This window comes from Mandrillus leucophaeus, unplaced genomic scaffold (assembly GCF_000951045.1).
Source record: "Mandrillus leucophaeus isolate KB7577 unplaced genomic scaffold, Mleu.le_1.0 Scaffold147, whole genome shotgun sequence".
Classification (NCBI taxonomy): domain Eukaryota; kingdom Metazoa; phylum Chordata; class Mammalia; order Primates; family Cercopithecidae; genus Mandrillus; species Mandrillus leucophaeus.
In genome coordinates, this window is record NW_012101443.1 from 3,421,415 (window position 1) to 3,433,432 (window position 12,018).

At 42.1% G+C, this 12,018-nt stretch overlaps 1 protein-coding gene across 3 annotated transcripts in view; it reads left to right on the forward strand.

Annotated features, from left to right (window-relative positions):
- The window catches only part of ENOX1 (ecto-NOX disulfide-thiol exchanger 1), a 574,354-nt gene that overhangs the window by 482,554 nt on the left and 79,782 nt on the right, over positions 1–12,018 (forward strand). For all 3 annotated transcript variants that reach the window (XM_011974625.1, XM_011974626.1, XM_011974624.1), the window contains one exon: positions 3,843–4,027. In XM_011974625.1, coding sequence (XP_011830015.1) covers positions 3,843–4,027 — 185 coding nt within the window. The remainder of the gene's footprint in view (positions 1–3,842; positions 4,028–12,018) is intronic.

Consider the following 12,018-nt stretch of genomic DNA (forward strand, 5'->3'; position numbering starts at 1 on the left):
GCTAATTTTTTGTATTTTTAGTAGAGACGGGATTTCACTATGTTAGCCAGGATGGTCTCGATCTCCTGACCTCATGATCCACCCGCCTCGGCCTCCCAAAGTGCTGGTGTTACAGGCATGAACCACTGCGCCCGGCCTAATTCTATTCTTTTTTTATTAGCAGAAATTGGTAATCCACATGGGGTGTCTCTTAGATATTCCATTTATTGGCACCCAGTGCACTCCTTAGGAATTCCTACCAAAAGATGCACACTGTACTTTTTTAAAAAATCTTTATGCCTATTTGGATAGTGGATTCATTGTACAGTCTCATAAGGTAAATTTTATCATGGAAGATTGATGACACATTTTTCCAAAACTCTTTAATTTAGTACAGTATTCCAGAAAGAACTAAAGAGAAAGAGAAAAATGAAAGAGTTGCCCTTTCCAATTTCTGAATTTTTAATACACTGAGAAATTATGTTAAGTCAGAAATTATTAGGATTTTTTCTGTTACAGCTCTGGCCCAAGAAACATAATATAGGCTCTTCCAGGCAGGCTTGTCTGAGGAATAGATTCAGGGCTGCAGTATGACACTGAGTGATGTTTACAAACAGGTGGCCTGAAGCTAAGTGGAGTCAATATACAATTTCTCACCCTTTAGAAGATAACTACTTGCTGTCACATGAGTAACGAACATTTTTTTGTAAAAATCAAGCTTGAAATCGTTTAATCAAGAATGTAAATCAGTTATGTGCCCCCATTATAAAAATGTTGATGGGATTTGCTATGGTATTGATTTTTTTTTAATTTTTTTGGTGGGGGGAATTACAGCTGTTACAGGTTTTTTTAATATGACGATATCACATTCCTATTCCGGGAATGCAAACAATATTATATCCTGCTTGGCAGGCACTGTGGTCACTTGGCTTAGCCAAGAATAAGAACTCTCAGCAGTACCATTCCATAGGTTTGTAAGAGATCCCCTAAAATAATGGATGGTATACTTTCCTGTATGTATTTATGTTCAGATAATTTATTTAAATAATGCTGCTGGCACATGCTTTATAGCTGCTTGCATTTTGCTATACAGATTTCAGCATATCTTGCAGACTATGCAATTCATTTGGAAAATGTAATTTCCATCCCTGCATACTAATCGATTTCTTCACAAACACCTGCTATCAGTTATGATAATAAAAATGCCACTCTGAATTGAAAAAGGGCCAAATAGAGCTTCCTAAGGAAATGACTTAAGTGTCTTTGAATGCTACTAAATGTAGTAATGTGCCTGTGTAGTGCCAACACTTTTTTCATCATTTGCATTTTCTGTGATTTTGCCCTATTACAACATCCCTCTCACAAATGATTCCTCATAACCATTTCCTTCTGGCTTGGTAAACGGAGCTGTCAGGAGGTGGTATCTCAGGATGTGGACAAGATCCGAAGCTGGGCTGCACAGTGTTAGAAGGCACTGGCTCATGCCGTGGGGTACATGCTGGATAATTTCTGATTTTATGAGTAAGTCTCTAAAAGCTGTAAAAGTGGCTGCTCCTTGGTTTTGCACACACATACACCAAATAAAATCTCCTTTATTCATTCTCTTCAGCCTCCAGTTCATTCCATGCACCACTGCCAAACTAATGTTCCTAAATCCCAATTTCATCATGTCCTTCCAGCACCCCAAGCACTGTCAGTGGTTCTCAATTGGCCGCTCCATTGAACCTAAGCTTCCCCATCGTCTCCCATCGCCTGACATGGATCACCTTTCTCTCACTGCTGCCAGGCAGACACTTGGGTTTTGCTCAAGTTTCTCTCCTTCTTGCCCCAGGTATTCTACCTTTGATTTTCATCTCTGGGCTTTTGCTTATGCTCTGGCTCCTGACTGAGAGACATCCTTCCCAAGTTCTTGGGTTTTTCATCTTCCAAAGCCCTCATTTATTCCTTCAGTCTGAATTTTTCTTTCTCTTCTCTGAACTCCTATAGGATACTTTTTTTTTTGTCATGCATCTAGACTCATTTATTCATTCAACCAACGTTTATTGAGTGCCTGCTGTATTCCAGACGTCACATTATCCTTTCCTCCTTTGAAAGCAATCGTTTCTTCTTAAATGTGTCAGTTTCTACTAGATTTTAAGCTGTTTGAGAGAACAGATGTATTCTGTCTCCTCTTTTTGTGGTCTGAGATGCCCACACAGACCTGAGCACAGGTAAATATGCAGTAAATGCCTGTTAAGTAATTGATCCCTACTGACTTGAGGTAGGGAAATGTCTGGGTAATTGCATGTTCTGTTTGATTAGTAGTTCAGTGTGTACCACACAGAGATTATTTTGCAAGATGGAATACTGTAAAACACTCAACGATAAAACTATTATTAACATAATTTGACGTTTGATATTTGAGGAGAGAATTCACTACGGTCTCAGAGCACCTCGGTAAAGCTTTATCACCATGGAACTGTAATGTGCGGGTAGAACACCCAGGAGGCGACCTTGATTTGGTCCTCTAACACGGGAAACGGGCTGCAAACGTGCATGCACCGACACCCTGGTGTGCAGTGGGCTCCACACCGTGCCCTTATCTACTGGAAGTTACATGTTTGAAGTTTCTGGTAACAAGCGTTTCAAATTTGCTTTCACTTTTCTCTTGCTTACACAAGTGGAGAATGGCTTTTCTGTGAGGGGGAAGATCAAAGGGAGACTGGTGGGAGAGTTGGTGGGGGAATGTGAGACTGGTTTTGAACAGCCTGGTAAGAACTGAACACATGGACCGACGTAATCAAGAGCAGAGACTCTGGAGCCTGCCTGCAGCCTGGGTGTGAAGGCTTTCTGCTACTTATTTTGTGGGATTGGATGAGTTACGTAACTTCTCTGTGCCACATTTTTCTCATCTGTAAAGACGGGGATAAGACCAGCACCGGCATCACAGGCTTGATGGGGCTATGAAGTGAGTGAGTTCATACAAAGCTCATGGTCCAGTACTTTGTGAGTGCCCAGCAGGCTATGTTGATTTTTGGAGAGCCCCCTAAGCAATAAGATAGAAACTAGGGAAAGGGATTCCCTACCCTCAATCTTTGTTTTGTACCATTTGTTTTCTTTTTCAGTTTCGGCTATTTCTGAAACCTTGAGATGTGTGATACCCCGAGTTAACTGTCTTGGTTTCTTAATAAGATGGACATATGAATGAAGTCTGAATCTAAATGTGGAGAATTGGGGGTTTCAGGGAGAGGTATTAGAGTAACCAGTCAGCCTTGCAGAGGAAAAGAGTTTTAATCTGTTGGTGAAACAGATGGAACTAGGTTCCCATTCTGATCGGAGTTGGAGGAAAACAATCTGTGCAATTTGTCCCAGCAGTAGAGCAGGAAGGAATGGTGTGCATATAAATTCCTCTGTCCCCTGGGAGGCTGCTGCATGTCTCAACCTGTAGAACTGCTGATTATTTGAAAGAAAGCAGCCCTCCGAGGAGCTAAGCAATCCTGTAGAAAGGGGGAAGATAATATTTAGTAGATATGATCGTTGCCTGGAATTCTGAATGTTGTCACCACCTAGCACCACATACCAATGTCTGTGAGGGTGTCCAGCATTGAGGGAGAGGTCAAGGGACAAGAATTTGGGAGGAATTAATCCCGTGCCCATAGGAAACATTCATACGTAAGACAGGACAAACAGAATAGATAAAAGTTCCGCGAGAAGTGATGCATACTGACTACAAAACAGACAGCCCCGGGATAAGGCATTCTGCTTTTATTTCTGAGCTGGTACCAACATTAAGAACTTGGGTGGCAGACTCCCTTTCCCACAGAAGGCCTCCTCAAGCTAAGCAAGAAGGTAACTCACTTGAACTCATTCTGTTTGTCCTTCAGCTCTGGCTGCTCAGGCCTACGCTCTGAAAGAGGAGAATGACAGTCTCCGCTGGCAGCTGGATGCCTACAGGAATGAGGTGGAGCTGCTGAAACAAGAAAAAGAACAGCTTTTCCGAACAGAAGAGAACCTCACCAAGGACCAGCAATTGCAGTTCCTGCAGCAAACCATGCAAGGCATGCAGCAGGTACCTGGCCCAGATGGTTTTGTGAGAGAAAGGGATATGTGTATTAAATGAAAATGGAAAGGCAGCTGCATGCTGGAAAGGGTGAAGGAGAAGAAATGACAACCAAAAAGCTAAGTTGTTAGGACAGAAAAGTGCTAATGACTGTTTGTGGAAGGGTAGAATCTAGAGAAAAGCCAAGCCAATCACTTTTCCTGTATTGCACTTAGGATCTAGTCAGGTTCTGTGAGCACACTACTTGTTTAAGAAATGTTTGCGTATGGAACAGATGAAGCATCAGAGTTTGGGGAGACAGGTAACTTTAGAAAGAGGACAATAGCTGTGTTTCTGTTGAAGAGTGCCAGACTTCATCCTAGCATACTGAATTTAAAGATGTGTATTTATGGCAATTGTTAGGAAATGAAAGTTGAGGGCTTTGGAGGATAGAAAAGGAACAGGGACTGTGGGAAATAAAATGTTGACGGGGGGAAAATTGACTGTTGGCAGTGAGGGAATAGAGTCAAAGATTCACAGCCAAATTTGTATCTGAAAACCTCCACTGGTACATGATATTCTTAAGGTGTTTGGGCCTTTGAGTTACCTTAGAATAATAGAGCATAAATTATCATCATGGGGATTTTTAAATTACTCCTCTGAATATACAAAGCCAATCAATATTTTCTTTTAAAAAGATTGTTTTTACTTAAACAAGGGAAATATAAGTAGAATGATGGAAAGTTAATATGCAGAGAGTCCATTTTTTTTTAATTCCCCCATCCCTATTGACTGCTCTGTAACATCCAGAGCATGGATTGCCTACAGAAGTATCTTAGTGATTAGAGGTAACTACTACAGAAACCAGCCTAACAGGGAAAAATAATTGAGAGGGAGAGTATAAAAAAGAATCACGGATTGGGAAGTGAGAAAGTTAATGACCAACTCGCACAAATTATGTCTTAAACATCTCCTGCCATTTTAAAGCAATTTTTGAGTTTTGGCTTAGAGTCCTAACTGGTTGATGTTCACAGTGTGTGTTAGACTAATCAGTGAGATTCAGAGGTCAGAGCCAGCCAGGAAAATGTCACTACAGTTATTGCTCAGGTCTCTGTACTTGGAAATCGATGTAACAGCTGCTGTGTGAGACTTCTGGGGTTGTCCATATGCCCCAACATTGGGTGTTTGTCGGCGCCCTCACCAAGATGAGAGGCCATCGAGTTCCCCAAAGGCCGTGACGCCAGACCTAGCCCAAAAGCCACTATGCCACACTTTACACAACTCTCCCTCTTTCCCTCTAGAAAAGATTACCCCAGTTGCTTTAAAGGTATATAAAGTATTTTAGGTTATTGCAGATTCAAATCAAAAAGAAGTCAGAGGAGGCGAGGGCGAGCTGCTCGGTCAGGGCTGCAGAAGCACTGAGGAGCCACGTGCCTGGTCCGCAAAGGAGCAGTGTTCCAAATCACCACCTGAGCCATCCTCCTGAACGAGGGATTCAGTTAAGGGAGCTTCTCATCTCTTTTCAGCATCTCCTTGTCAGTAGGAAATGTACTTTATATAACTAAAAATGTAGTTGAGACAGAAACGTATTATCTCACAGTTCTGAAGGCTACAAGTCCAAGATCTGGGGTCCAAGAGCAGGGTTGGTTCCTTCCGAGGCTGTAAGGGAGAGTCTGACTCCTGCCTCTCTCCCAGCTTCTGGAGGTTGGTTGGCAATCTTTGGCCCTCCTTGACTTGTAGACACATCACCCTGCTCTCTGCCTTCATCATCCTGTGTCATTCTCCGTGTGTGTGTGTCCAAATTTCTGCTTTTTATAAGGACACAATTCATACAGGATTAGCGGCCCACCTGCTCCAGTATGACCTCATCTTAATTACTTATATCTGCAAGGACTTATTTCCAGATAAGGTCCTAGTAGGGGCTAGGACTTCAACATTTGGATTTGGGGCTGGGGGGCAGGGCACAATTCAATCCGTAACAGACACATAGTAGACAGTCAAAATATCTATGTCAGATGAAGCAATGAATAGACAAAGGCCTGGAGGCAGGCCTAGCATGGTGCCTGTGGGAGCTCTGGACTGTGTGGGATCCTGGATCATGAAAAGCAAGACAGGGAGCGCGAGAGCCAAGGCCTGAGAGGTGTGTGTGGTGCCTCCTTAACCTACAGAAAGCACTAGGTCCCTGGTGGCTGCTGTGATTTTAATATTGACTGGTTGTTAGGCGGATGTATGGCTATCTCTGCGGCAGAACATTTTTAACAGAGTTTTAAAATATAGGTGCTTTTTAAAGTCTTATTTCTATCATGACCTACCATGTGTGAATAAATTACCGCAATTCGCTAATTTGAATCCCACCACAAAGAATTAGCCTGACTTTAAAACCTACCTTCAATCTCCACACTCTCTACTTTATAAATCAGAAAATCATGGTTTCACATGAAAGATGACAGAGAGAGGAGGGGTCAGCCTCCCATATGTCACCATTTCCACAGTCTATGTTTGGGAAATCATTTCTGTAACAAACAATAAAAAAAGAAACAGCCTTAATGACCTGAGGACTAGCAGACAGCTTTTGGAATCGCCTTCAAATTTAGCCAAAAAGTCTCTAACCTTTCTTTTTTTAACCCCTTAAGGATATGATCACTGACATCACACAGTTTTTCATGTGTTCATGAAGAAAACGCTATGGGCAGGGTTCCTAACATGGAAAAACCCTTGGGTGACTTTGTCTGGCTGTTTCTGAGTTTACCCCTGCGCCATGTGAGTCACAATTTAATGATACGAAAGGTTTCATACAAACGAGAATAACAGCTTGTATCCATGGTAACACAGTAGCCTTTACCTGATCCTAAACTGGCAGTGAAGTTAACTTGTCTCTGCCTCAGGGATAGTGAGGCTTGTGACTCTCATTTGTAACTTTAGGTGTACAAGGAAAGACGATACATATTTTTAACTCTTATTTTTCTTCAGGTTACCACACTGAATTCCTTCATTAGGTTTATTGAGGTAAAATTTACATACAATGAAATACATTCTTTTTAGACATACGTTCTGTGAAGTTTGACAAATGCATACAGTCACATAACCACCGCTACCACCATCTATATATAAATCAGTTCCATCACTCATTCCCTCTTGCCCCTTTTGATTCAACCCCACTCCCAGCAACCACTGCTCTGTTTTCTACCCTTACAGTTTTTCTTTTTCCAGAATATCCTATAAGGGGAATTGAACAGCATGCAACCTGTTGAGTTGGGCTTCTTTCTTTAGCATAATACATCTGAGACTGATCCATGTTGCTGTACGTATCAGGCATTCATTCCTTCTGATGCTGAGCAGTATTCCACCATAAGAAAGAGCTGTGGTTTGTTTGTCTAGTCACTAGTTAGTGGATGGGATAGTTTCCAGTTTGGGACAAATAGGAATAAATCTGCTATAAACATTCACTTACAGGCTTTTTGCTTAGACATAATTTTTCATTTTACTTGAGTAAATCCTAGGAATATGATTGTTGGGTCACATGGCAAGTGTGTTTTCCTTTCAGAGAAACTGCCAAAGTCTTTTGCCAAGTGTCTGTACCATCATCCATTCCCTCAGGACTGTCTGCAAACTCCAGTTCTGCATCCTCATCAGGCAGCACTGGCAGGGTCAGTGTGTCTTTTTTCATCACTGTAGTACATTTGTAGTGATATCTCATTATGGTTTTATTCACACGTAAATTTGCAGTATTTTTATTTTCATTCATGAGGATAGGTCAACATGTCATAATTTTTGAATAATCCGCTTAAAAGTCAGAATTCTTTTTGAAGCCTTGTGTAAATCATATTGACAGGACTAATAAATATTTGGATAACAGCAGGATAGCATTAAAAACTGCTGATCGTAAAAGTGTGTATGACTAATGATGCTTATGTCAGAAGGCTTCTTCCTAAATACTTTAAGGGGGTGCTTTTGAACAGTATTAAATCTAGTCTGAAGACCAGCTGTCTTAGACCAGCAAGCCATTGGCCCATATGGTGCAGTGGCTCTCTCACACTCTTAGCTTGACATTAGTAAGGCGCAGGCCTGGTCCACTGTCTTGACAACTTTCAGCAAGGGAGGATCAGGAAAAAAAAAATGGGAAAAGTAAGATGATGATGATCAAAAGCATTTAGAAATTAAGTGACAAGCATTTTTTTCTTTATAGTCAAAGTAGAACATATGTGTGATTTTCTGTGTGTGCATTGTTAAAATCTCACCCACTTAGACTAATTTTATGGAAGATGAAGAAATATAACATTACTACTTTCCTAAAATACAAAGTAACCCCATTTAGTTTTGTCAGCATGTTGGGTAAGAGTCAGACTTTGGAATATCTATTAAGGAGTAAATGAAACTAGTTTTGAAATTAAACATAGTGATTACCTCTGACCCCTTGGGTAAGTTCAGCATGTCTTCTGCAATCTTGTTGAAACTATTTAGTTGCTTAGTAAGTACTTTTTTTTTTAAGAGAAGGAGAAAAGCTTGCATTCAATTCCTCCCCAAAATTCACATGTAATTAAGTCTGATGTTATATGTCAAAATCAAGATCATAATAATGTTAGCGGTGGTGGTGATGGTGGCTGTGGAGATGAAGGGACTGTGGAGGTGATGGTTGCCATGGTGGTAGAGGTGACTGCAGTAGTGATATTGGCTCTGGAGGTGAGGGTGATTGTGGTGAGGATGGTGGCTGTGGTTGTTTTGGTGACTGTGGTGGGGGTGGTGATGAAGGTAGCTGTGGTGGAGAAGGTAACTGTGCTCGTGAAGGTAACTGTGGTGGCGAAGGTGGCCGTGGTGGGGGTGCTGGCTGTGGTTGTGTTGTTAGCTATGGTGGTAAAGGTAGCTGTGGTGGCTGTGGTAGTGATGGTGACTGTAGTGAGAGGATGGTGACTGATGGTAATGTCAACTGTGGTGATGAAGGCATCGGTGAGGGGGATGATAACCTCCGTTGTGTTGCTGGCTGTGGTGAGAATGGTGGCTATGGTAGTGAAAATGGCTGTAGTAGCTGTGGTAATGAAGGCAGCTATGGTGAGGATGGTGGCTGTGGTTGTGTTGTTGGCTGTGGTGGTGAAGGTGGCCATGTTGGTGCTCGTGGCTGTGGTTGTGGTGATGGCTATGGTGAGGATGGTGTTAAAGGCGGCTGTGATTGAAAATGGTGACTGAGGTGGAAATGGTGACTGTGATGGTCATGTTGACTGTGGTGATGAAGGTAGCTGTGGTGAGGATGATGACTATGGTGGTGAAGGGGGTCATAGTGGCAATGGTGGCTATGGCTGTGTTGGTAGCTATGGTGGTGAAGGAGGCCGTGGTAGCATTATTGGTGCTTTTAATGATTAGAAAACTTTAGGGAAAGAGATAGAATGAGCACATTCACGAATATTTTATGGGATTTTTTTTTATTTCTTAAAACCTTGTCCCTTAAAAATTGTAGAAATCCTCAAAAGTGCAGCAGACCAGATGCTCCCAGCCAACTTCACAAGGTAGTGCTCCAGAGCACTGAGCAAATGCAGGGCTGCAGGCAAGAGAACAGAGGAGTGTCACAAGAGCTTGTGGCAGGAGGCTCTCCTTTTTCCTGATCATTTTGCACTTTTGTTTTCTGATTTTAATTTCTATCTGAAATACCCACCAGTCCGATAATGGACCTAATAGGTGGATGCTCCATGCCCAGCATCTTTTTCCTATTATCTTCCATTTTAACTTTATCTTTGATCCTTCCAATTGAAGTTTCTGCTTGGTAATCATATTATTTTATTTTCAAGAGGTTATTTTGTCCTCTAATCATTCTTTTCATGCAATCTTAATTCGTATCTTATGGGTGCAGTATCTTCTCAAATCTTTTTAAGAATACTAAGTAGAATTTTTAAGATCTTTTTGGTTCCTGAATCATGTGTCTTTACTTCAGGATTGGTTGTTTAGCTATTGTGTTTCAGTTTCTCTTTTATGTATAGGCTTCTTCAGGAGCAAGGTGATGGCTGGCAGCCTGTGTATATTTAGGTGTGGAGGGCTTGGTTTGCTTTTCTGTGAAGCTCTGTGGCTTTGCTCATTGCTGTGTCTGGATCTCCTGCACGGCCGCGTCTTTCTCCTGGGCAGTGGCCAGCCAAGAGCTCTTTGTCAGGCAGGCTTCATTTTAAGGAGATTTGGGGATCCCTTGAATGCCAGGACCTGTCATACACAAGGAACTCCTGGAACTCACTTTCCTTTCTCCTTGTTTTTGTAAGTGTATTCATCGACAGACACTTTAATTGAGTCTCTGGAGGAAGAAAATACAAACACATTGCCTCTGACATCTTGAACAGGAGCCTGTTTCAGGGGCCTTTACCTTTCACTTTAACCCAGTCTTTGAATGAGTTCTTGGTTGCCATGTGGCCGGGGCGGGGTGGGGTGGGGCGGTGCAGTGGGAAGTGTGGGGAGTATTGCAAATTGTTCTGGCTGCCCGGAAACATACAGGGAAAGGAGGAACCGCAGGCAGGTTCGTGAATGTCTAGGAGGAAGGACAAGGGAACTTAAGGTAGCATCCTTTGGAGTGAAGATAGCTGTCTCAGCAAGAAGAGGCAGATGCACAAAGTAAAATAGTTTCTGAAAGCAAGAAAGGAAGACAAATAGGAAAAGGTGACATGAAGAGGCTGAAATATGGAACAAAGACACATAAATAGTGAACTTGCTCTCCACGCTATTTCTGTTTCCTTGTCCTAGAAGAGAAGGTGGCAGAACTAATGGTCCAGAGCAGGGCACGCCTAAGTTCCCAAGCATGTGCAGGACACAGAACAGTAGAGTCCGTTCCAGATGCAGGGATGGGAAGGATGTGCAGAAGGAGCGAGGGATGCAGAAGAACAAACAGTTCTTCCTCTCCAGTTAAAAACTGCTTTCAAAGGAAAATGCACAAGCATAGAAGGACAAGAAAAATGGAAAAAGAGAAATCCCTTTAAAAGCAGAAATTCAACATCTTGTAATGATAAATTATATTTTAAGAGCTTTTAAAAAATTTTTTTCAACTTTATTTTCTTGAGATGGAGTCTCATTCTGTTGCGCAGGCTGGAGTATAATGGCGTGATCTCGGCTCACTGCAACCTCCACCTCCCAGGTTCAGGTGATTCTCCTGCCTCTGCCTCCTGAGTAGCTGGGACTACAGGCATGTGTCACTGTGCCTGGCTAATTTTTGTATTTTTAGTAGAGACAGGGTTTCACCATGTTGGCCAGCCTGGTCTTGAACTCCCGACTTCAAGTGATCTGCCCACCTCGGCCTCCCAAAGTGCTGGGATTACAGGCATGAGCTACTGCACCCAGCCTCAACTTCTATTTTAGATACAGGGGGTACATGTACAGATTTGTTACATGGGAATATTGCATGATGCTGAGGTTTAGGGTACAGATCTCATCACCCAGGTAGTGAGCATAGTACCCAACAGGTAGTTTTTCAATCCATGCCCTTCTCCCTCTCTCCCCTATAGTAGTCTGCAATGTCTGTCACTCCCATATTTATGCCCATGTATACTCAGTGTTTAGCTCCCACTTATAACTGAGAAGATGCAGTATTTGATTTTCTGTTACTATGTTAATTCGCTTAGGATTAAGGCCTCCAGCTACATCCCTGTTACTGCAAAGGACATGATTTCATTCTTTTTTTATGGTTGTATTCGTATTCCGTGGTATATATATGCCCCATCTTCCTTATCAAATTTATCATTTATGGGGACCTAGGTTGCTTCTGTGACTTTCCTATTGTGAATAGCATAGCAATGAACATGTGAGTGCATGTGTCTTTTTGGTAGAATGATTTCTTTTCCTTTAGGTATACACCCAGTAATGGCATTGCTGGGTCGAATGGTAGCTCTATTTTAAGTTCTTTGAGAAATCTCCAGACTGCTTTCCACAGTGGCTTTACTAATTTATATTCCTTACCAACAGTGTATAAGTGTTCCCTTTTCTCCACATCCTCACCAGCATCTGTTGTTTTTGACTTTTTTAATGATAGCCATTCTGACTGGTGTGAGATGGTGTCTCAT